Source organism: Mus musculus, chromosome 5 (assembly GCF_000001635.26).
Source record: "Mus musculus strain C57BL/6J chromosome 5, GRCm38.p6 C57BL/6J".
Taxonomy (NCBI): Eukaryota; Metazoa; Chordata; class Mammalia; order Rodentia; family Muridae; genus Mus; species Mus musculus.
In genome coordinates, this window is record NC_000071.6 from 36,806,244 (window position 1) to 36,831,954 (window position 25,711).

A 25,711-nucleotide genomic window follows, 5' to 3' on the forward strand; every position below is an offset into this window, starting at 1 on the left:
CCCAAGCGCTAGGATTACAGGGGTACACAGCCACACCTAATTTAAGGAGTGCTAGGGACTGAATCTAGGGCCTGTGGATACTAGGCAAATACTCTGCCAGCTGCCTTCCCCAGCCCTGACTTTTTTTTTAAATCCTGTGTCAACCTTCCCAGTGCTAAGATTATGGGTGTGCACCCCCTCAGCTGCGTTGTTAACAGTATGAACATGGTGCTGGGTACTCTTAATATCATGCCTTGTACTCTGTGTCTAAGCAGAGCAGGTTAACCCACTCTGTCAGCGAGTACTGTATCCAATGTCTTTGCTACACAGAAAATCGGAGGCCAGATTGGTTTTTTTTTCTCTATAAAACAGAGTTAGTGAAGTGTATTCTTGGTCATTAAAATATCCTCACAATGGGGGTTTGGATTGGTAAGTGTGTGGGAGGCATGACAGACACACAATGTACATCTTAGGTACATACTGTGGCATGCCGTGGCCACACATGGGACCTGAAGGTCTGCTGTGAGCCATTTAGTCTGTGCAACCTTCTTCTTGCTGGCTTTGAATTTTCTATAATTCATTCACATTAACTTTTGAAAAATAAAGGCTCTTTTTAACAATTGAGAGTGGGTAGGAGGGAGGGGAGGGAGGGAGGGGTTACTCAGGTGAAAAGAGAGGTCTGGCTTGAACATGGGAAGAAAGAGCCCAGACCTTAATTTTTATTAAAAAAAAAAAAAATAATAAGAGCTATCCCTCTCCCCCATGGCCACTTTCTGCCACACAGCTGTCTGATGCGCAGCTTGTTCCTCCCTCTGGGTCTGAAGTCGTTGTTTTTTTGGGGGTGGGGTGGGTGGGGTTTCCAGTTCCATGTCCCTGGGGCCAATGCATTGATGTCACTGCTGGAATTTAATGAAGAAGGTCCGGATTTCCTTAGGGTACACGGTGATGATGGAGCCTCCTGGTGGCCTTGGTGGAGAGGTGGGGTGGCCTGGGGATGACAAAGGAATTCTGTCTGCTTGGTTCTTCCTCCTGGACTCCCTTCAGAGCCCCACAGCTTCCTACAGTCTGCTGTGGCTCCCTCTTGGGGACGGCCTTTGGCTGTCCTCTCCTGCTAGGACTCCCGCTGAAGTGGATCTTATCATTTAGCTTCCCCTGTGGCTACCCTGAAGGGCGGGGATTTCCCTGTGGGGGCTGCCCTAAGCACCTAAGGACTGAGTGGGACCATCCAAAACCAACCTACCCTGACCTCACTAGCTCTATTCAAGTCCTGCTGGGGCTGTGAGCTCCAGCCTTGGCAGGGAGTGTCTTTATCAGCCTGTTCCCTCCTTGTATGGCTGAAATACTCTCTCACACAGACACACAGATGTACACACACACACACACACACACACACCTTTGTGGAGCCCTGGCAGGAGGGTTATTGACCCACAGCTGTTTTAACCTAATCTGGTAATCAACAATGGTTGTAGATTCAGAGAGGGGAAGTAGCCACATGAGGCCACCCAGCACAGGACGGGTCTGTGTTGTTCCCCAGCCTGGCAGGGATAGCTAGGACCCCCAAACCTTTCAGGTGGTCAGTCTTTGTGCTCCAGTGCCAGCGCTGCAGCATCTGCACATCCCAGGTCCCTGTGAGTGAGCGTTCCTCCACAGCCACTACAGACCCTAGTCCTCGAAGTACAACCTGTAGGGGCAGCAGCAAAGGGAGGGGAGGTCTCTGCTGATGCCCCAGATCCGGGAGGGAAGACCATTTAACCAGAACAGAAGGGTGGCAGCCCACTTTGGCGTGGGTCCTGGGTCTCTGCCTCAGCGCCTCTCACACCTGGCTCATCTCATCTGCAAGGGCAGATGCCAACCTGTTACAAGTAAGGAAACTAAGACTTGGGGTGTGTGCCTCCCATGATGGCCTGCTGGATGAGCAAGCCCCCCATGGGGGGGGGGGCAGGCCCCAAGATGGGGAGAAGCCTGGAAGCTTGAGAGATGGCAGGTACCATACCCACAGCATTTCCCCAGAGCCTCGCTGTCACCTTTTGAGCCAAGAACTTATACCTCCCTAGCTTAGCAGGTAGGGAGGCTGAGCCTCAGGGGACTGAGGGAACCTGGCACCACTCGTGTACCTGGACACGGACTTAGATTCTCTGGCTCTAAGTCACCTTTCCCACAAAGTCCAGGGAGAACTGGCATTCAAAGAGAGAACAGGTTTTCTGGTGACACAGATGACTGTCCCTGTTGTTTGAAAGGCTTTGCAGTGCACCAAGGAGGTGGTGGCTCAGCTGGTAAAGTGCCTGTCCCGTGTGTCACCACAGTGTTGGGGACAAGGGGCAGAGACGGGGGTTCTCTAAAGCTTGGTGGTTGGCCTAGCCACCCAGGGAGCTCCAGGTTCAATGGGAGACCCTGTCTCAAAAAAGAAAGATAGAGAAATGACAGAGAGGGTGGCACCCTGACAATGTGTTCTGGTCTCATGTGCACATGTGTGTGTGCAGCATGTGCACCTGCGTGCACGTGTCTACACAGCCATACAAACACACATGGGTGCCACAGGCCCTCCCCCAGACCCATCTCTTGGTACAAAATTAAACAAGAAAAAACTGTATGTAGTCTGTGTTGCTGATGGGGAAATGTGCACCCTGAAGGGAGGGATATGTTGGGAATCCAGCATGCCTCATCTGTAAACATGCCCAGTGGTCCCCTGACTAAGGGGTAGCTCAGGACAGGACTTCAGGCAGGGTTGCTTCCCCTTGGTAGAGCATTCTTGGAGGGGTGGGGTAAGCATGGGCTGTTAACCTTGAGATCCACTGTCGCAGGCCGAGACAGTACTGGGTCCTCCCCTGCTTCATACAGGTGGCGCAGGCGCAGCAGCACCCTTTGCAGGTTGGCCTGTGGCTTCTCCGGGTGGCCTGTGGGTGTGGACACGGCAGTGAGGACCTCCATTGATCAAGCTCAAGGCTTTACACTTGGGACTTTATTCCGTATCTCAGCCTTCCTTCAGGATAGCCCCATGGCCCACAGCTGAATGACCTGCAGCTGTCACTCAGAGGAACAGTCATCTGTCCACAGTCACATGGCTCACGTGCAGCAGAGGCAGGATCCAGAGAGGGCTGTGCCAACACTGGACCTCTCGCATGCCACAGGGCCAGACGCCAGGGCCCTCAGATCCTCCAGCCTGTTCCTCCCTGCCAGCTCCAGAGTTGGGTGTGGTCATGAGCTGCCATGGTCATGTGCCTCAACACCAAGTGGGCACAGAGGCGTGCTGCTTCCCGGCAGGTGGCATGTCCCCCATGCCTGCTTCCCTCCTCATTGTTCTGTCTAATGGGCCCAGAAACCAGGTACCTCGACACCCTGACAAGGGGCATCTGCTGAGAGAACTAAGGAAACCCCTGACACCCAGGCTGTCCCAACCCCGACATGAGGGTGAGTGGAGGTATAGTACTTGGGGCTGCAGGAGGACTGTCTGAAAGGAGCATATGGTGCCCCATCTTGATTGACAGCTTGATTGGATGGAGAGAGAGACCCCTAGGAGATTGACACAGCACTTTCTCAGTGTCCTCCAAGGGGATCAGCCTAGGTGGGAAGACCTATCAGGAATGTCGCCATCTTCTCATGGAGGCCCAAGTGGAAAACAAGAGGAAAGGAGGAAGGCAGGGAATGTAGACTTTGTCTGTCTGTCTGTCTGTCTCTGCTTACATCATGAACTGAGCTACTGATCTTCCACGTGGCCCCTGCCATGATGGGCTGTACCCTCCATGTCTGTGGGCTGGATCAGCTCTGTGCACCGGCCCTGGCTGCTTGCATTCATTTCCCCAGGTGCTTTGTCGCGAGAGGAAAGGCTGACTGACACAGATCCTAACACAGGGCAGCCTGAGGACACTGTCTGGGGACCGTGTGGGCTCCATCTGCAGAGGGGTGTGGCTGGGAGCCAGATGCTGGGACCACCCTGTCCCAGCTCACTGACTTGACTGCAGGCCTTGGCCTCCTAGATGACAGATGAGGGGACAGGGGACCTGGCAAAGCTGTGAGGACTTCCTGGGGAAGAGAAGAGAGTGGGGAGAGTCACCCTGGTCGGCTGCCTCACCTCTCTGAAGGTTCCTCAGGTGCTGGGCATGGCTCCTGCTGTACGTCCAGCCAGGTACGCTGAGGATCTGCAGATGCAGGTTTGGGGGCAGTGTCACAGGCCAGGGATTGTGGGGTCCTGGAAGGCAGACAGTGAAAAGGGGCTTTGGGACCAACTGCTTTAGGAATTCAGCTTTCCACACAGGGCCTGTGCCCCTTCTAGCCATCTCCCAGTCAACCATGCGCAACCCATAGCACAATGGGTGTGAGGTTCACACCTCAGGCCCCCCATCCTACCCTTGCCCCACACCCACAGGCCTTTCCTGCCCCCAAGCTGCTCTCGACACATCCAGTCGCTGCTACACAGCTTAAGCTATGGAGGGACTTGAACCTGTCACCTGGTCAGTTCAGACCACAGACGAGGAGACTAAGGTGCTGCCTCACACTCTCTAGCAAGCCTTCTCCTTTCTTCACCATCCCAGGGGCCCTCTGACCCCTCCCTCCACCTGACTTGCAACAGGCGCTGCCACCTTTGCATCATACTCCAGTCACACGGACTGGCCTAGGCATGGGTCACCTGACTCAGATGGAACCAATAGGGCCTGTCCCCAGGACTGCTTCAGTCAGGTCTACAAAGTTGGAGTCCCAGCTCCTTTTGCACAGTGTGAGGTTTGGCTCTCCTGTTTCCCATGTGATAAAAGCCTTGCCCCCATCCTCTGGGCTATTTGAGGGGGTGAGGCCTAGGGGAGGAAGTTAGGTCACCAGGCTGTGCCCTTGTGAAGGTCACTGGGACTCTAGCCCCTTCCTCTCCCTCCACCAAAAAGCAACAGGGACAAGTGGCCACAGATTAAGTCCATGAAACTGTGGGCCAAGTTAAATCCCTTACTTTTAGGTTGATGATCTCAGGTGTTCTGCGACAGAGACAGGCAGCTGATTCACACGGTGGGAGACAAGTGTTCTCTGAGAGTAGCCAAGGAGGTATAGGTATATAGTCCCGTCTCGTGGGGGAGGGGGAAGGGGAGGGGGAGGAAGGCAGACAGCTCAGGTAAGATGAGGGGTTGGCTTATGGAGGTTCTAGGTCTTGAGCTCAATTATGATTCTGAAATATTTGGACCTCAGAGCATGACTTTCAGCTGCTCAAGGAGGAGAGAGAGGAAGAGAGGGAAGGAGGGAGGGAAGGAGAAAGAGAGAGAGAGAGAGAGAGAGAAGGAGAAAGAGAGAGAGGGAGAGGGAGAGGGAGAGGGAGAGGGAGAGGGAGAGGGAAAGAGTTCTCAGACATACTGAATCTTTGCCTGCAGTAAAGATGCTAGCCACTAGGGGGAGCACATACCCCACATGGCCGTCTGCAGTGTGCAGCGTGAGGTCAGAGTGTAAGAACTGCCAGGAATACCTGCTCCCTCCCTAGACACCCACAGCCATCCTGCCCTCTCATTCAGCCCCTCCTTACTCTATTTCCCTCCCCCTTTCTTTCTCTCTTTTTAAGATGGGGTCACACTGCTCAGACTAAGCTGGCCTCGAACACACAGCAATGCTCTCCAAATGTTGCGATCCCAGGCATGGCTTGCCATGCCTGGCTTTGGCTCTTACTTAATGGATTCCCCAGGCTCTGCTCAACCAGAGGTTCCAGTTCTGCATCTGGTCCTTGCTAACCCCAGGGGTATGTGTGGGGTGTCTCATGCTCCCCCAAACATAAGGTGGCAGGCCCTTGGCAGTATGTTCCCATCAAACATTCTCGGAATGACCATGTCCCCCACCCATTCTCAGTCACCCTGACAACTGCAGGACAAAGGCTGCACCTTAGACACTACACGTGGCAAGAGTTTAAGAGGCAGTCCCTGCAGGGGTGAGTGACAGCCACCTGCCTTCTAATACCGGGGAGGGAGGGCTCTGGTTGAAAAACCAAACATTCTAACGCGAACCTCTGCCAGTGAGTAGGGAGACAGCACAGTTGGAGGTGTGAGGATGGAAGCACATTCTCTCTGGGCCTCATTGTGCAGAGGCTGCACTGCTGAACCCTTTAAAAACGCAGCATGGGGCTGGAGAGATGGCTCAGCAGTTAAGAGCACTGACTGCTCTTCCGAAGGTTCTGAGTTCAAATCCCAGCAACCACATGGTGGCTTACAACCATCCTTAATGACATCTGACTCCCTCTCCTGGTGTGTCTGAAGACAGCTACAGTGTACTTACATATAAAATAAATAATAAATAAAATCTTAAAAAAAAAAAACCAAAACGCAGCATGCCAGGACCTCAGATACGACACAGAGCCATGAGGCTGTCACAGAAGGCCTGGGGGAGGCACAGCACGAACACTGACTTTAGATCATGGCTAGGTAGGTTCTGCAGGGGTCTAACCTGTGGCCCAGGACAGCTACAGATGCAGCCATTGTAAGGTCATAGGTGGTGTGCTTCTGACACCTGAAGTTCTAGGGTGTTGCAGGATCATGTTAAGGAAGGAAAAGACACAGCAAGGAAGGAGATGGAGAAGACTGAGGGGAGAGAGAGGAGGGGTAGGGGACAGGCGTGAGTCTGTTTGTAACGACTAGCAGAGTAAGCTTGAGGGAGCCACAGACAGCACTCAGACTCTACGTCCCCTTCCTGCTCCGAAGCTGGGCAGAATCCTGAGGCAGGAGCCACTACTCCTGGTGGGCGCATCCTAGGCAATGGTGATGCTCACCGTGAACGGGCGTTTCTTCGTCAGCCAGTTCTTTTAACAACACAACGGGCCCGTGCTGCAGAGCCACCCCACTCCTTGGGTGCAGGGCCGTCATGGTGGACTTGGGCCCCAGCATGAGCCAGAGCACCGGGTGGACAATGGAGGTGTCGTTCAGCGTGAGGTTGTACTTCAGGTCCCAGGCCAGGTTGTTCCACAGCCGTCGATGGAGCATCACCTGCAGAAATCACCTGCGGTCCTTCCTTGGCCCTGGCCATGCTGTGGATGGCTGTGAGGGCCCATGGGGGGGTGGGGTGGGGGTGGGGGACAGCCAGGCCTCTCTTACCTCCACCTGCCCATTCCCTTGGCTGGAGACACCGTGCGGTCGCTCTGCCAGCAGCACCAGCCTGCTCTTGTCATCCTCGATGAAGGCTGACTGTACCATGGGGTAGTAATTCTGCAGACACAATGCCAACCAGTGGCAGCTTCAATACAGGGTCAGGCAGACACCAGCCTGTCTCCTAGGTACAGTAGCAGAGCTGCTTGTGAGCCGTGTAGCTTGGCTGATGGGACTCTCGGCCCCTGCTAAGGGCTCAACACACAGAGCACCAAGAATGAGCCCCTGACAAAGCCAAGGAATTAGGTAGCAGGGAAACAGGTGGATGCCAGGATGCAGAGCCCACAGGGCAGATCCTGATCAGGACTTTTGAAACAGCTCTCCCCAGGGGCCTCGCTATTGCTATGAGCAGATGCTTAACAGGGTCAGGAGAGCCATGCCTGGGAACAGCATGGGGCTGCTACAAGCATACCCGGGGGATGGGATTGCTCTTGAAAGCCTTGTAGGGCCTCCGCTGCATCTGGTAGCCGTTGTTGTCAGAGTAGAGGACTTGCTGGCTGTTTAGGTCGCTGCTGGTCCTCAGGATGGCCTCACGGTTTAGGTCCAGGGGGCCCACTCGGTACTGCTGCTCTATCCGTTGGCAGAGCAGTTCTCCAGCGAGGCTCGGGTGGGCCAGACGGGTGTGGATGGAATAGATGTACTCCTGGTCTGTTATGTACCTGGGAAGGGGGCATGGGAGAGAGTAGGGCCTGGCTGGAAGCTCCTCCTTCCATATAGGATGCCGGGTGCCAAGAGGCAGCTATGGGAGCAACCCAGGGAGGACTATGGACCCTGTGGAGATTTATGTAAGCCCTGGACCATTCATGGAGTAAAGAGAGCCCTTCTCCCATGCTCTGACTCAGCTACCCACAACATAATGGCTCAGGCGTATGCAAAAAGCACAGGCAGAGGAGATCGATTCTCTCATGCTGCTATCAGTGACTAGTCATGTGCCAGGGTCATGCCCCAAGTACAGGGACAGGGGCTCTGGGGGAAGACACAACACTGACCCGCCCACCCAGAAACGCACCTGTAGAAATACTGCCTTATGTCCGTTACCAGTGTGCCTGCCACCATTTCCATCCCCACCGCTTCCCAGGAAGGCTCAGCGGTGTTGTTGGGTGCAAAGAGGTAGTTGTCAGAAATGGGGCCCTGCTTCACGTCCCAGTTGGCCTGGTACTCCAGGAACTCTTGGGTCATGCGCACCGTGCGGTTGCTCTGTCTGCAGAAGTGAGAGAGGAGAATGGTTGGTGTCGCCCTCAGCAAGATCACTCACCTGCAGCAGGGCTGTGTGTACTGGGGATCAGGATTGAAGAAAATGTCCCCCAGGAGATTGAGGAAGTTACTGGAGGCCTCAGGGGAAAACCTCTGGTCGCACACACAGCCAGGAACTGTCAGGTGACGTCACAAGAGGGAGGCCGCACACAGGCTGCCAGCAGGGTGCACTGTCCCCAGACTGCTCTTCAGAGGCTACACTGGCACAAGAGTGGAGTTGCATCATGCCAACCCAAGTCGTCACTGTGCCATGTGCCAGAGGTCCTTCATACCCTTTATCCCCAGGGACATGGGTGAGTGGGTGGACAGATGGACCCAGGGGTGGGTAAGGACACACAGATATGGAGGGCAGTGGCTGGCTCGGTGCAGAGATGAACCGAGGTGAACAGATATGGAGGGCTGGTGGGAACAGAGTATTAAAGACCCTTTCTGTTTTAAACAGTGTAGATATTTCCCGAAGAACAACTCTGCTTTTGTACTTAGAGAAGCAGACCACGTGAGCACCTTTCCTTTGGAGCCCTTCAGTCTTCCCTTTGTCTATGGGTCAGGACTCTGAGAAGAGACAGTTACGGCAGCCATTCTGCAGTGGCCCAGGGCCCCCCTCCTAAGGACACAAGAACAGGAGGGGGCCTTGCTATCACCTGGTCCTTCCCTGGGGAGGGTGATCACAGAAGGGGGTCACAGGACGCTGCCCATGCATCCCGGCCCTAGACACACTTTGGCGGCAGCACTGGCCTCACCTTACCTATCCTGAATGCTATGTAACATGTTGGTGTCCTGGTCGAACAGCAGAATATAGCAGTCATTCATCACGGGCACCAGGCGCTTGCCTTCCTGGCTGGGCTGGTTCCTCAGTTTGAGACTAAACTTGAGGGTGTTGGCCCTGGGGGCGACCAGCTCCCTGGTGCCTGCCTGGTCCCCGCGGGCGTGCATGACTTGATAGTGCCGATAGTTGAGGCCGGGGATGGTGGTCAGGATGAGCAGGTCGTATGCAGAAGGGTCCTTTGTAGAGTTCTGAATCTGCAAGCCAGCAGCATGGAGAGGAAGCCCCCTCAGTCACCTCATAACTCTGGCCACACACAATGGAGTGGGTGCCCACTGTCTGCCCAGGCAGTGGTGGCCTTCTACCTCCTGAGGATTCCCATGCCATCTTTACAGGCTACAGGTTTGCTCTCTGAGACACTCCCCGGCTCTGAATACACTATCTCAGGGGCCTTGCCTTCCACTCACTTCTCCTCTTTGTCTTGTCCTTCCCCATGCTGCCAGTGGTGCATGGGGGGTGGTACACAACAATGACAAGAGACCATGTGACTCATACTGAGTGGCTCAGGAGTGCAGAGGGGGCGCAGCCTAGAGCTCACCCCAACCTTGGCACCTGTTACAGTGCGTCTTTAAGACGCTTGGGGGCCTTTGCATAGGTGCAGTGGAACAAGGTCACCAAGTGGCAGACAGCAAATGCTCTCCAGCAGGACTTCTCGCCCGTACCTGTGTTGACACCGGGTGGCCCAACTCATCGGTGACGCTGACATTGGGGAAAGCGACAGTCAGGGTGATAATGGTGGTGATCTTCCAGGCCAGCGGGTTGTACACAGAGGCGGAGTATCCTACAGGCCTTGTGTCTACCGAGAGGACAGGTGTCACTTGAGGCCCCATGATGTCTTTGGGGGCTCCTGGATAAGAGGGGAAATGAGGTAGGTAAGACCTGGCCTTCCAGAGTCCCTAGTGTAGATGTGGAAAGGAAGAGGTGTGGCCTGGATCCAAGGTTTTGAGTGTCTGACCAGCACTAGAGGCTCTTATGATGCAGGTCTGGTGTCCTTTCTGTTCCATCTCTGATGTCTGGATCCTTGAGTGTACTGCCTGCTCTCCAGCCTCCCTCCTCGGGCCTAGCTGGCCCCTCTATCCAGTTAACTTTTTGGTTCTTCCTCCCTGATGGAGGAAGCCTACCTGTGTGCTCATGGGAAGGCACAGGTCACCTTACTGCCCTACCCAGCACTGATGTCACAAGCCAGGTTCTTTTCTTTCTGCAATTGTTGCTCCCATCAGACTTGTGTCCCCTGGACAAGGATGGGTCTGTGGCCAGCCCTGGACAGAACCTACAAGCTGGATTTGGTCATACAGAAAGAGCTGGAAGGGTAGGGTAGGTAGAAGACACAGCCCAGACCCTGTCATGGAAGTGAAGAAGACCAGAGAGACTAGAAAGGGCCAGCCAAAAGCAAAAGAGGAACAAGGCAGGGCTCGGGGACCTGGGGACTTGTCCCTGGCTGCTCCTGGTTTCCCTGGTTTCAAGCATCACCATTGTATGACAGTCACTCTACACGTGTGACACTCTCTGGACATAGGAGCCGGGCCATGGCTGCCTGGAGGTCACCTGCAGCCCAGCTGGGCTTGAGAGGTAAAGCTGGACCAGCAGGCCTGGGCACAGCAGGGGGCACAGGGTGGCAGGTTCAAAGTCTGGCTCTTGCCCTCCCTTGCTGGTGAGCCTGAGCTGAGCTGTGATCTCTCAGAGTCTCAGGTCCCTTGGTTCATAAATGAGCCTCCCTGTGGTGGGCTATGCAAGGCATTAAATGCCACAGGAGCATTCCTGACTCAGCAAACGCCCAGGGCTCAGCAGTGGTTCTTGCTCAGTCCAATGGTGCCACCAGCCTATCCTGGATTCCAGGGTGAAGAACCGGGCCCGAAGCACTGAACCAGCCGGCAAGATCACACCCCGCTATTGGGATCACAGGGCTTCAGGCTCATGTGAGGTTCTCGTCTCCACGTCTGTCTCAGACTCTTTTTTTTTTCCCCCTTGAGTCAGGATTTCTCTGTTAAGTAGTTCTGACTGGCCTGGAACTTACTATGTAGACTAAGGTAGCTTTGAACTTATAGAGATCCACCTGCCTCTGCCTTCCTAATGCTGGGGTTATAGGTATATGTTATCACTCCTGGCCCCAGACTCTTTTCAAAGCCAAGCCACTGGCTCTTCAAAGAGACCTGGCTTACCTGTGCCAGACCCTGGGGGCCCGCCCAGGGCAATGGAGACCATCAGCTTGCGCACGCCCAGCATCCCCATCCTGAGATGTTCCGTGTACATGTTCTTCACCTTGGGGGACTCAGTGCCTGTGATGGCATCGTGGTGCTGGACCTGTCACCGCCAGAGTCAAGGAAGACGGGTGTCAGACCTGGTCCTGGGAGGTGTCTGCTTCCAGAACATCAGAGGGAAGGCAAGCATCCCTCTCATCTTACAGAAGGAAAACAGGCTAAAGTCCTGGCCTGGCTTTTCCTGTCGTCATAGAAATGCCCTGTCAGTGTCCTCCTGAGCCCCAGCTTCCCCTGTCATTGTCTTCCCATGTGGGTACTGGCTCCTCCTGGTGTTCTGAGTAGGGAGTGAAGCTTCACCACACCAGGGAGAGGTGGAGCAGGAGGCTAAGTTTCCCTGGCTGAAGTCACACATTCCACTGCTCTGCTGCACACTAAAAGTCCCTCTGCCTCTCTACAAGACTTCTTGTGTCTCCATTTCCCCATGGATACAGGGGAGGGAGGTGGGCGGAGATGGTCACTGTGCCATTCCATCGCCACACCATCCTGTGGGGGTGAATGTATAGGGGGGGGGGAAATGGGGCCCAGAGAGGAAAAGCCGTGAGCCCAAGGCCATCAGAGAGCTGTCATTTGGATCCAGGAAGGGCAATAGTGCCAGTCTATTCTCTGTTCTTTGGACAAAGAACAGGTGTGAAGCTTTAGGAAGCCACCCAATGGGTGGATGCCTTGAGACCCGGGGTTCTGCTGTGACCCAGTGTCACATTGCACCAGTCTTATGCCCAGAGGGGACCTCCGTTTCCTTGTCTATATCATGGAGAAACACACACCGCGAGAGGGCCCAGTCACACGATGGCCATATAGGGACTTTACCTCAGACACAGCCCAGCGAAGCTGTTGGAGCTGCTGCAGGGCCCAGGTAGGGTCCAGAGTCCCACTGGGGTCTGGCCACATGTAGCGTGTGAACATGGACTCCCCAGCATAGAGCAAGGCACTGGCTTGTCTCGCTAGACCCTTGAGGGTGCTCCGGGATGTGTAGAAGCCGGTCCAGGCCTGAAGTGGTTCTGGAGGGTGGGAACACGCACTGAGGCCGAGGGCCTAGCCTGTAGGTCTGAGTGTAGATCTGGGGACAGCTCAGGGTATTAGCTCTGCCAGGCCACCCAGGGAAGCACACAGGACTGGTGGCGATACCAGGAACTCTGGCTCACACAAAGAGACCAGGGCCTAGGACATCTGGCCAGGGTCTGATGCTTGCTGGGGACATCGGGCTAGGCTGGGCACACTGGGACAAGACAGGAGCTTCAGTTTCCCAACAGGAGAGAAGACAGTTCACAGCACACCTTAGAAGCACGCAGCCTCCACATACACAAAAGGCTGGAGAGCCGGGGAAGACGGGGTGGTGGTGACATGGGGCCTCAGTGGGCATCAGAAACGAAGAGCCCTGAGCAGCCGGATACTTTTGTATGTGACTCTGTGGGCCTCAGGGAATCCTAGGTCAGGCTGAATATCAGCAGGGTTCCTTCCAAGGCCCTCAGAGGGAGGCAGAGGTAGAGGTGGAGCAGAGAGAGACACTGGGTAGGTTGCTTAGGGACTTGGGACAGAGGCGGGGCATGGAAACAGAATGGGAGGCAATCAGCTGTTTCAGAAGGTAGGTCTAAATCCTTGTGATTTTTCCTTTCTTGTCTCTTCCAGGTCTAGCTTCTTCCTCTATTTTCCTAGTCCTTCCCCATAGGACCAGCAGAACCAGACTCTAGTGAGTGGCCGGTCACGTGGCCCCAAGGAAAGACCACAGTTAGGTGTCCAAATCGCACCAGCAAACCGAGTGGGTAGAAGGCTAGAAATTCACTGTGGCTCAGCTGCCCAAGCTGTAAGCCTGGCACCCCCAATTCCTGTCCTATATCAGGTCATCTTCATTTAGCCATGCACACGTGACATTCCCACTCACGGAGCTCTGGTACCCACAGATGAAACCTCTCCCTCTCGGACTCCATACTCACAAAACATAGCCCACCCCACCATTGTGGCTGTGCCTACATTCCTACCCCTGTACCCTCCATGTCTACCCACAGGGTGCTGTTCAAGGGCTTGAGAATTATAGCAGTTAAGTCAAGGGGACCCTGCAGCTGGAGCCTATGTATGCAGTTTCTTTGGAAGGGAAAGAAACGGGGTAGAAGGGGAGCAACCTTCACAGAATTCTTCTCCCCTAATCCTTCACTGATGAAACCAGGCGGGCTTGGGCTCACAGGTATCACTGTGGCACCGTGATCACATGGTACTAAATGGTCAGCCAACAGATGCCACCCAAGCGTGGCTCCTCCTCCAGTCTTGGACTGATCAGCTGGTGCATGAGTGTCTGGCTGGGCCAAGCTCACTGGCAGGCATGGCTGTGTTCTGGTCTCTGAGCTGCCCCGCTCAAGGGTGCCAACCAGCATCCTACCCACACTGCCTGGGCTTCTCCTCCAGCAAAAGCAAAAGGCAAAAAGAGACAAAAAGCAGGACAGTGGAGCCCTTCACAGATAGTGAGTGACACAGGCAATGAGGAGAGCTGCCTTTTGTTTTTGGCATGGGGATGGAGCCAGGCCTTCTACATGCTAGACAAGTGCTCCGTCACTGAGCTGTACCCCAGCCCCACACTAAAGGCACAAGGCAATACTCTCTGACGCAGGGCTTGGACCTCGAGTGGGGAGGATGCTTTCTTCATGCCCTGGCTCTCTGCAGGGAAACTAGGCAGACATGGACCCTGTAGCCACCAGCAGGGGGCGCACACCAGCCTGTTGGTGTTGAAGTTGGGTGCCTTCTCTGTATCTTGGAGCACAGAGAGCTGGGACTGGATGGGTCGTGGTCCCTGCCTGATGCAATAGAACCATCAGTGTTCCTACTGTGAGGCTTCGTGCATGGCTCCCAGACTTCCACCAGCCAGGGAGCAGAGGCTGTGTCCTCAGGCCTTCCTGAGGACACAGGAAAGAGATGACATCCCGCACAGTGACAGTGGCAGAGCAGAGCAAGAGGAAAGGGTGGCTGCTGGAACACGGAGGAGGGGCACTGGACTGCCCACCCTGGTGTGAGGAGGGGATGCCCAGGGGGAGGGTATGTAGGAAGAGTGGGTGGAAGGCACTCCCAGGAGTCACGGGCCACAGCCATGGCTACACATGTGTGGCCCTGGGAAACAGCTGTTTAGGTGGGAAGAGCAGGAGGGAACCGGCCTGGTACTCCTCACCCCTGAACTTACACTGAGCTGGGAGGTAGGTCTGGACCCCTGATACTGATTGCCCCCAGCCTCCTGAGGCTCCTACCTGAAGAATAGGGAAGGAAGTCCTGGTGGTCACGGATGCCCCAGGTCATGTTGGTGGCGTGCAGGGCTTGGAAGTAGTCGTTCAGTGTGGCGTACTGCACCGAGATGCCAAACTGGGCCGTGCGCTGGTTGATGTAGTCCAGCAGGGGATCCATGTTGTCAAACTGCACCGAGGCATTGAAGAACTGCTTGTCACATCCCTGCAGGACACAGAGCAGCGGTCGGAACCTCTGGGAACCGCAGAGCCCTCTCCCAGGCAAGAGGGCTTATCACTGACACCCCCAGTAGCCCAGCCACTCTCAAGACTCCCGTAGCTGTCAGGTTTCTCTTACGTAACCATCACTAGGATTAACTGTGATGATGATTGTTACATAGCCCTGATTCACCCATCCTGACCACAAGCAGGATCGGGGAAGCAGGCAGTGGGTCACCTGTCATGCCACCCCTTTCTACTTGCACAGCTAAGCAGCTGTGTGGCCTCCGGACAGTTCCTTTACATCTCTGAGCCCCAGATCTCTGCTGCAAAATGATTCCAGAAAACTCTTATAGAAGTACCGGTTAGACGGATACCCTGCAGAGCAGTCAGCTTAATAATAGTGACAGGGTATGGGGCTGTCCCCCAGGAATGCCCCTCTCGTGAGCCTCATGGCAGATAACTCTATAGATCCATTGCACTGATAAGGCACCCGACGTATGCAGAGCCGAGCAGGTTAGTCTGGCTTTCAGCCCCAGACAACGTGAGTGGTGGAGGTGGAGGTTGTCTATCAGCCTGGAGGTAGGTCAGGGGCAGTTTAGAAGAGTGGGTAAGGCCCCGGGGTCTGCAGGGATGGGTGAAGCATTGAGAACTGGGTAGAGATGGGCTAGATTAGAGCCTGCCTCATGTGCAGGCTGCTCTTTCCATAGGCTTCATGGGAGGCCCTGGCAGGATTGAGGGCACCCAGTGGAGCATGTCATACCCAGGGCCAGAGGACGTGGGGCGTCCGGAACCACGCAGCCCTCTGTTTAACGTTGGCCACCAGAGCCTCAGCGTAGAGGTGGATGTTGGCTCCGGTGACAGGCTCGCTCATGTTAGGATACACGCCGTCTGGGGGTGGCTCTGGGAAGACGGCCACACCATTCCAGTAAAATCCAGACCTGAGGGAAGACAGAGGCTGAGCACAAGAGACCTGGTGAAGAGGCTTAAGGCTACGCGTGGTCTGTCACCTCCTTGCTTGGTTGAGGTCGGGGTGAAATTCATCTTGGGTAGAAAACTGCCCCAAATAGAAGTAGTTAAGATTTTAAAAAAGTAATGCAGTTAGTTAAATAAAGATCAAAGCTGAGAGTGACGGCCCACATCTGTGACCCTAGCACTCACCAGGCTGAGACAGGAAGCCTCACACAAGTTCAAGGCCAGCCTGGTCTACAGAGAGAAACTGTATCAGGAAAAACAAAACTAGGGGCTGGGAGACACAGTTAGGAGTCCAGAGCCATCTCTTGCAGAGGATCTCAGTCAGATTCCCAGCACCCACGGGAGGATGCACAAATGTCTGTAACTCCAATTCTAGTGGATCCCATGTCCTCTGTAGATACCAGTACACATATGTACATGCAGGAAAAACATCAATAAACAATAAAAAATTCTAAAGAAAAAATAAAGCCCCAAACAAACCCTAACCACCCAACCAATCAAACAATTAAAAAAAAAATCCTTTCTCAAGGTCCACCCCCAAATCTGTGATGAGCAAACGTCAGAGGTTTCTATAGCAACAGGGTCACTCCCTAACAGGTTCTCTTGGTCTCCATGGTCTGGAGAGGCCCAGGAAGTACCATCACTGTCCGTGCCACACAGCCGTGGGTGGCAGCCAGGAGACCCTGCGCCACCTGCTGCCGTGGCTAGGCCCTGTCTCTCCTGGGTAAACAATGAGTCGACGGGGAGAGCAATAGAAAACAGCTTCAGGACACGGCGCCTAGCAGAGCAGTCCCGCAAATGACAAGGACACTCCAAGTGTTGTCCCTGCCTCCTGTCTGCTCACTCTCCACTCCTGGAGCCCCTCCCATGCAGAACTCACAGATGCACAGGGCAGAGCTAGGGTTTGAACTCAAGCCCTCCAGACTTCAGAGCACAGATAGTCTGTTGTCAGCCTGCAGGGGCCTCCTCACCACAGGGCACTCGACGGCTGGTTCTATGAGACGGTGTGGTGCTTCTGTGCTGACCTTGCCCCTTTCTGTCCCTGACACCTGTACATGGTAATCCCTGATGGGGTGAGGGCTTTGGGTTACAGGCTTAGCTAGCAACTGACTTTCCAGCTGACCCTACAGCAAAGCCAGGCCAGCCAGGCGCATGTGGAGACAACTGTTCTCATGGCTGAAAAATCCATCCCCATCCACTGCCCTGTGCCTTTCCCTGTAACTCAGCTCTCTTCCAGGCCAGGCAGAGGCAGAGAGACAGCTGGTCACTGGGGCAAGAGACAACCCCACTGAAGCAGGAAGGAGAGTTGGGGGTGAAGAGGCTCTGAGGCACTATGAAGGGAAGTCTGAAATGGGAGGCACAGTGCTGGGGTCAAATTTCCTGGGTATCCACTGGTTCAAATTTCCCACCTTGTAAATGAGGACAGCTGAGGCCTGGAGCAGGCAGGGTCCCATCAAAGTCAAGTGCAATGTCCCTGTGAGGGTTATATCAAAAGCACATCCTTGGGACAGGAGGGGGGCTCAGTAGTTGAGAGCGCCTCTTGCAGAGGACTCGGGTTTGGCTTCCAGCACTCACACTATGCAGCTCACAACTGCCTCTTAACTCTAGTTTCAGAGGGGATCCAACACCACCTTCTGGCCTCTGTGGACACTGCACACACGTGGTGCACATAAACTGATGCATAAAAATAAATCGATACATATAAAAAATAAAACCTTTCATCTTGTATATGTTTATGTGTGCATGTGTGCGCAGGCACCTGTGCGTGCATGCATACGGAAGCCAGAGGACAATGTTGGGGACATCACTTTGGGAGCTACTCTCTATTCTGAGATGTCAACCGCCCTGGCTTTTGGAGTAGCAGACTGGGGTTCTATGAGCACCCCGTGCTCAGGAGGCTTGCACATGGGACACCTCATCTGTGGATGTGGGAAGCTACTAAAATGTTGTTTCTGATCCACAGGGTCCAGGGCCTGCACAGCTGTTCCTGGGAGCGGGTGATGTCCACAGACAAGCAGGGCAGCTGCAGACAGGGGGACCTACCTGTTAGAAAAGGGGATGTGTGAGGGGGTGCAGTAGCTATAATGGTCCATGACGTGAGTGAAGATTTCCTGCTGCCCTGACAGGGATGGGGACCCATGCCACACGAACTGCAGCATCTGTGAGCCAAGGAGAAGAGGGTAAGGCAAGGACAGTGTTTGCTGGAACCCCGCTTCTCCTCCCTCAGCCCCTCTGCAAGTCCATTGCGCATGCACACCTTCAGCCTCTTTCAAAGGCTCAGGGATAAGGACTCCTTGTGTCACCTCCTCTGTAAGATCCCCACAAGTTAAGTGATACCATGGCCACATGTTGCTGTGAGATTAGCCAGCATGCAGCGGTGAGATCAGCCTTTTAGGAGGTGCACAGGTAAAACCCCCACCACACTCCCACCAGGCCTCAGAGAAGCTCATTTTGATCTGTTTGAGTACCCACAGCCATGGGAGAGTTCATACCATGCAATCTAGTCTCACACAGCCTGAGACGGGTTTGGGGCTCCAGAGTCAGTTCTGCTCAGCTCTGCCTTGGGGACACCATACAAGTTCCTAGACCCATCTACCACCTGGTTTCTGAGTGAAAAGCTGAAAGAAGCCATACCCAGTGCTCTAGGGCCATCCACAGGTGACTTTAGCCACGTGCACGCATGAGCTCAGCAAGCAGCCTGTACTTTGCCAGTGACACCGAAATGCTCCTCATCATGCTGTCCTGCAGCCCAGGGGACCTGTGTGTAACTTTTGCTGGCCTGCTCTACCACTGCCCCCTGGGCAATTGTGTATGGGGTAACTTCCCCTCTGGAGCCCTGCTCTCCCCATCTGCATGGCAGGGTAACTATAACCGTGCCTCGCTCAAAGACGTGCTCTCTGTTAGCACAGTGACACTCAGTGCAGAGTGGCTGTGACAAGCCAAGCCATGGAGAAGGATCCTAACTGGCGCTAGAGAGATGGCTCTATGGTGACCAACATATATCATTCTTCCAGGGGACCAGAGTTTAGTTTCCAGGAGCCATGTCAGGCAGTGACAACTGCCTGTGACTCCAGTTCCAGAGCATCTGACCCTCTGGACTTCTTACGCATCACCCACACACAGATGTACTCACAGATATACTCGCCATTAAAAATAAAATAAATCTTTAAAAGAAGGAGGCTCCTAACACAGGACTGGTGTGCCCATATATAAGGGGAGTGGGCATAGCTCAGTGGCGGAGCATTTGCTGAGCACTGCAGGGTGGCCCTGGCTGTGGTCCCCACTGCTAATAGAACAGAGGAGAAAAAAGTAAAGAGAGGAGAACAGAGAGGAGGACAGAGGAGAAGGGGGAGGCATTGAGGAGGAGAGAGGAGGAGAGAGGAGGAGGGGGAGGCAGTGAGGAGGAGAGAGAGGAGGAGGGGGAGGCAGTGAGGAAGAGGGGAGGGAAAGGGAAGGAGCAGGGACAAAGGGAGAAGAAAGGTTGTTTAAAGGGAAATATGGGATGGAGGATGTAGACATAAGCACACCACAGAAGAGGTAAGAGGAGAAAATGGCCCTTGGCATGCCAAGGAGAGAGGCTAGGCAGACCCTCGACCCCCCACACGTCCACCCCAGCCTCTAGCGCTGTCAGGGCACAAGTCTGCTGCCCAAAGCCCAGGTGTACCTGACACCTCACCTCCAACGCGGCTTCACCATTGATGGAGATGCTGGGTGAACACAGCCAGCACCAGGCCGGGTCCATCCCAGCACAATCAACCCATTATGGAGGATGTGTGTGATGTCCCCAGCTGAACCTACCCTCCCTGTCCCTCTAATCCTTCATCCACATTCCCAGAGTTCAGCTCAGCTCCAATCCACATGAATAACTCTAGGAAGGCGCCAGCCCAGGCCCAGGCCCAGCTAAGGGGTGGCAGTTGCCACAAAATCCAATGCACAAAATGCAGGGCAGGAAGGCGGCAGGAGGTGACAGTAGGTATTGCGTGGGACACACCTGAGCTTCCTGCATGGCATCCTTGAGGTCGTAGTCAATACGAGAGATGAGATGGGCATTGAAGCCTGCCAGGGCAAACAGGGTAGGGGTCGTTGCTGATGCACCGAAAGGGTCCACGTGCCAGGAGAACTGTGGCCGGATTCCAAACGTTTCATAGAGAAAGCCATGTCCTTCTGCAAAGACAGAAGTCACCCAGCGGGGCTCACCAGAGTGGCCTCTCCCATCATCACCCTCACCCTGGCTCTCTGGGTGTCCTGTGAGGCTTCAGTGTGAGGCTGGGTAAGTCCTGAGGGCTGCAGAGGACAGTTTTATATTAACTTTTAACTGTATACATCGAACAATTTACCACCAGTCTCTAGATGTACAGTTCTTAGAGTCAATTACATTTACACATACCGCCATTCAGTTCCAGAACTTTCAATCTGCAAAACTGAAACATGGCTTCCCAGCCCCCAGCAACATCGTTCCATATGATCCCAAAGTTCTGGTCCTTATGTGCCTGGCTCAGCGCAGACGTGAAGAAAGATTTACTTTTAACAAACATGTGAATGCAGGTGGATAAGTGTTTGTGAGTGCAGGTGCCCACAGAGGCCAGAGGAGGGTGCTGGGTGCCCTGGAGCTGGAGTTACAGACACCTCTGAGCTTCCTGGTGTTGATTCTAGGAGCTGCACCCAGATCCTCTTAAGAACAGTAATGATCCTTAACCTAGTCGCCTGGGTCTCGGTTTCACATGTGCAAAACGAGACCAGGAATTCCAGGGCATCCTCAGCCTCCATGAGGGCTGTGTGAGCAAAGTACATCGCTGCAACTGGAGGTGAACGCAGGGAGAAGGTGCATGGCGCTGCAGTAGCAGTGATGGGTCGGCAGTGGTGGTGAAGATCAGGATGGTGACGGTGGTGGTGATGAGAGTGGTGGTGATGGTATTAACAGTGATGGTGGTGATAATGGTGGTGATGATAGTGGTGTTATTGGTAACGATAATAATAGTGCTGGTGGTAGTGATAAAGGCTAAGGTAGTAGCAATGGAGATAATGGTGGTTGTGATGGTGTTGATGATAATGGCAGTGACCATTGTGCCGGAGGAGATGTAATGATGGTGATGGTGGTCATGATGGTGATGGTGGTGGTGAAGGCAGATAACGTTTACTGGGTATTTCTTAGGAAAACATATATTCTACTTAAAGTACTTCCTGTGAATTATCCCGACTTATTTCTCTCAAGAATATCAAACTCATCTCTCAGTGAAGAGGCTGGAGCTTGATGGTACAGCTTTTGCCCAAGGCCACAGGTCCATGGGGCCATGATGGTCCTAGAACTCCTGACTCTGGGTCTGGTTCTTAGCCCCTCTACTCAAACCCCTGCAGACCTAGAAGATCACTGTTTCCCTTTATGCTCAGCTTGGAGAAGCAGGCAGAAGTCAGGACATGGAGGCTAGACATATACTTCTACCCACTCCAGGCCTCTGAGTGACAGGCAGAGTGGCCACTGTGGCTTGGCTTGAATAGGAAGTATCCCACACAGACACATGGACTGGGGCTTGCTCCCATGAGAAGGTACTGGAAATTTCAGGATGTAGGGCCTATTGGGGGATGTACGCCATTGGGGCAGGTCCACGTTATCTCTGGTTCCTTCCTATCCACCACGAAATCAACAGTGTCCTTATCCACATGGTTCAGCTGCTGTTTGACCTCACCACAGGCCCACCGTCAACAGAGCCAGGGACTGTAGGCTGAACCCTCAGAAACTATAGGCCAAGCCAACAGTTTGGCTGTTTTTCTCAGCTACTTATCAGCAACGATAAAGAATTGAGCACAGCGTCCAAACCTGTGAGCTGTAAGATCTGGTCATCCAGGTGGGTCACAGCCTCATCATGCATGACTTGGCCTCCGAGAACAAACTCCAGGCGTCCTTCATGCAGGAGCTGGCGGACCTGGTCATGGGCAGGCAGAAGAAGACAGTCAGGTCACAGGTCCCAAGCCTGCAGCACTTCCCAAGGACCCTCATGAAACACCTCATCCTGGCTCACTCCACAAAGGCAGGAGGACCCTGTCTTGGTTCATAGCATGTCCCCAGAACTCAGAGGCACATAGCCCACGGCAGCTATCGGAGACCTGGATCTAGGCCATGGTCAGGACATGTAAATGTGATTTTAATTTTCAAATAACTTTTTTAAAAAGCTGAAGGAACAGAACGGAGTGCTTCCTCACACCCCTCCCCAGACTCACTCATCGGCCTCATTTTTGGGTTCTCTTGAGCGAACACTTCCACGTCTATTCCCTGACTCTATTTTGTCTGAAGCACTTCCGGTGAACCGGCTGCAGCCTGCTTCACTCTGAGCACTTTTGTGTGGTTGGTCCAGAGGAATGAGGATGATGGTAAGCCTAGTACTATCATCATGACTAGGAAACAGAATACTAAGACTGCTGTGCAACGCCAGGCTCTCTGTGAACCTCTCGGGCTGCCCCGCCAGTCCCTTTCTGGCACACCATTCAACCTGGGACCCCATGTCCCCGTAAATGGTCATCTTTCATTCAGCTCCTTTAATTCAGGAGCAACTCCTCATCCTGTCTTTTTTGGGGGCTTGACAATTTAGAGGGAGACAGGCCTTGTTATGTGGGGTTCAGTGTGGTCTTGCTGGTGAATGTATGTTAGGTAAGTGAATTTAGGGGTTGGTAGAGAAAAGTCTGGGCATGAGGGTGAGTGGTCTTATGTTACTTTTGGCTTGTGTGCTGAAGGTGGAATCTATAGGTGGCTTACCCCAAGGCACCGATTACATATGGGGAGGTGTCTAGCTATTGGGGATTCCCAGCGGACAAAATCCTGGGCTCCAGGGAACTGCACTAGTAGACTCCTACCTAGGGCTTTACACAAAAGCCACACCCTTCACAGAGGGTTGGAGACAGACCCCATTGGAAGAGGCAGGCTCTAAAGTCAGACAGCCCTGTTTCTGAACCATACCTGTTTATTCATAAACTATAAACCCTTGAGGTAGCTGCCAGGCTATACCTGTAAGTCTATGCAACAATCCCCCAGAGCTGGTACATGCCAATGGCAAGCCCCAAGTGTCTCTTCAGAATCCTTGGCATGAGCTGTCTGAGGGCGGGGAGCAGGCTATCTTGTCTTATAGAAGAGAAAGCCATGCTTACAGATGCCAGTGGCAGGATCAGGCACCAGCCTGCCCACATTCTCTGTACTGTGTGACACTAAGCTGTCACAGAGCCACAGGGGTTCCAAACACGGCCAGCCAGGGGCAGGGGAGAGTCAGTGTGTGCAGATAGGGGAGGGGACAAAGTTCACCTGGGTGTTGATTAAGCACCAATTCCTGTTGCCTTTTGGGAGAAATGCTAGCCTAGCTTAGGGGTATGTCCGGTCCCCTACCAAGAACAGACAGAAAGATGACGTCACCCTGTCTATGGGCAGTGGCCCTGACCACAAGCCTAGTTTTTGTTGTTGTTGTTGTTTTGTCTTTACAGCTAGCATGTTCCTGAGCACATCTGGAACTCCCTATCTAGTCTCCTCCTGGAACTTTCCTCTCACACTTCGGATACCTTAGGGACCCATGTCCTGACACTCCTGTCCCCACCTTACCTGCTGTTTCTGCTGCTCAGAGGCCACACCGTCCCACCACAGCCGGAAGAACTCCTGCTCCACGGCGATGAAGCGCCGCTGCCCTCCGCGGACCAGTTCCGCCACCACGGTAGTGTAGACATTGGCTGCATAGGCTCTCATGCTTTCCTGGGGAGGCAGAAGCCATCACAACAGCCCCAAGGGTGGTGATGAGTCCAAAGGACCAAAGAGAAGTACAAGAGACCAAGTACCCTGGTGCCTAACACCTCCAGTGTACTCAGACCTAGGGGTATGTGGCAGGAATCACCACTTTCTCTTTATAGACAAGGAACCTGAGCCAGTGGACAGAAAGCCTCTCCCTGCCCGCTCTGTCCAAGGTCTTGAACAGAAAGAACCTCGAGGTTACAGGCCCCATACCAAGCTTATCTGGCTGGGTAGGAGTGTGAAGAGGAAGCTGAACTGGCTAGCCCTCATGTCAGCACCACAGAGGGCCAGCCCAGTTGCCTGTAGTCAGCTGACATCCACCTGCTTGGAAACCTACCCCACCCAAGGTACTCCAGGCTTATTCCTGAGACTGGCTACCTGTCAATCCACACTTTGGGGACACACTCCTCTGCCTTAACTTTTGCAGGGACCGTCTAATAAGATAGATGCCATCAGGACTCCGAGGCAGGAAGTGGCCAGCCCGAGGCTGAGGCTCAGACTGCAGGGGATCAGGCTGGGGGGTGGGGTGGGGTGCTGCAGCCCAGGTCGCCTCTCTTCCCGGCTGGGTCGGGTGCACTCCGCAGGAGGCAGTTACTGTGCAAGGAGCTCAGGAACGCTCCAACTTACCTGGACCGTGAAGACCCAGCCCACGTCCATGTGACTGTGGGGCACCACGAAGGCCCGGATCGGGCCGGCGGGCTGAGCTGCCCGCGGCCACAACAGCAACAGCTGGCCGAGTAGCGGCAGCCAGCGCAGCGGCCCCATTGCTGGGCAGTGGGACGCTGCCAGGGCAGCGGGTCCTGGGTAGAGCGGTCCACTTCCGGGTCCGGGACCCGCGGCGCCGCCTGTCGGCAGGAATGCGCGAGCGCTGCCAGCCACGGGCAGGGCACGAGCTTTGTGTGGTACGGCGCCCCTTGTCGGCTAGAGTGTGTATTGCAGCTTTCGTCCCTATATGGTGGTCTTGCAGCTCAAGGCCACTACCTCCAGACTTGGAGACCGCTGTTGTCTACACAGAGGGAAACCTTCCAGGATAACACGCTCTCCGACGCAGACCTCTAGCCTCAGGGTGGCTTGACTTGAAATTTTTTAGTTCATTTTAAGGAAGCGAAACTGGCTTTTTACAGACACAGCGACGAAAGGGTCAGGGTTGGTAGGTTCAGAATCAAATCTGGGGTCTTGGATGGTGAGCTGGGGCAGATGTTTAATCTCTTTGATCCCCATAAAATGGGATGTGATAATAGAGGAGGCATGAGTTGCTAGGGACATGGGATCTAAATGAATGAAGTCCCCATCTCTCAGCCAATTAAAACTGGTGACTTTACAATTGGTAAGAGAGCAGTTCCCTGAATCACCTCTGTAGCTCCTCCGTGGCCAGCAGGTGGTCTATAGTTTGGGGTTTTCTGGGCTGTGGTGGGGCCAGAGGTGTGACTCTGACTAGCCTGTTTTGTCACTTGCCCTTCAGCAAATGCGACCAAAACCCAAGCTGTTCTTTGAGCAAGCTCAGATCCCTCTCTATCCTGTCCACGGACCTGAGACCTCTAGATTCCACAAGAGGTCAGACCTTTCCATGAAGAAGTGGGCAGCCATTTACCAACTTGTGCGGCCACCGCTTTAGGACTCAGGTGGACTACATTTCCCAGCCTCCTTTGCATGACAAATGTTAGCCAATGGGATGTGGACCACCACAAGGGTTCTATGGATGGGACCTGGGTCCACTAGAAGAGCAACCAGCGCTGTCAACTGCTATGCCATCTCTCCAGCCCAATCATAGCTTCTTAAATTATGTGTGTTGTGACCACATATGTGGGGCTGCAAAAATTTTGGCAACGGTAAAGTTTTCGAATGTCTAGTAACACACTCAAACCTAAAGAATCGGAGGTATTTCTGGCGGTGCTCACTCATGGTACTTCAGATGATGTCACTGCCACCTTGGATCTGAACACATGGCACTAGCGCTTTGCACTGTGAAGGCTGACACTCTATGCAGCAAACACCACCCAGAACATTTTGGTTCAGATATGCTGTGAATTGCGTTGTTTTTCAGCAAATAGACAACATCTATGCTGTTACAGAAACAATGGTTTACTCTCAAAAACAAATATTTAATATTTTCCTTCCATAATTTCTCAACATATGAGCATCAC

The 25,711-nt window shown here is 53.9% G+C and overlaps 1 protein-coding gene across 2 annotated transcripts; it reads right to left on the reverse strand.

Moving 5' to 3' along the window:
* Positions 1-569: 569 nt before the first annotated feature.
* Man2b2 (mannosidase 2, alpha B2) lies at positions 570-24,406 on the reverse strand. 2 transcript variants are annotated; one of them, NM_008550.2, is made up of 19 exons: positions 24,195-24,406; positions 23,385-23,531; positions 21,621-21,726; positions 19,797-19,969; positions 17,849-17,964; positions 15,594-15,771; positions 14,639-14,837; positions 12,219-12,409; positions 11,313-11,454; positions 9,816-10,000; positions 9,076-9,350; positions 8,086-8,277; positions 7,489-7,735; positions 7,026-7,136; positions 6,704-6,917; positions 4,049-4,165; positions 2,761-2,873; positions 1,543-1,660; positions 570-967 (listed from the first exon to the last, which is right to left on the reverse strand). In NM_008550.2, exons 1-19 carry the CDS (start codon positions 24,330-24,332, stop codon positions 873-875), a joined length of 3,057 nt encoding a protein of 1,018 aa, NP_032576.2. In that variant the 5' UTR covers positions 24,333-24,406; the 3' UTR covers positions 570-872. The 2 variants fall into 2 exon arrangements, with proteins under 2 accessions (NP_032576.2, XP_030110044.1); XM_030254184.1 differs by lacking the exon at positions 12,219-12,409 and having other exon boundaries at positions 646-967; positions 24,195-24,405.
* Between the last annotated feature and the right edge of the window lie 1,305 nt (positions 24,407-25,711).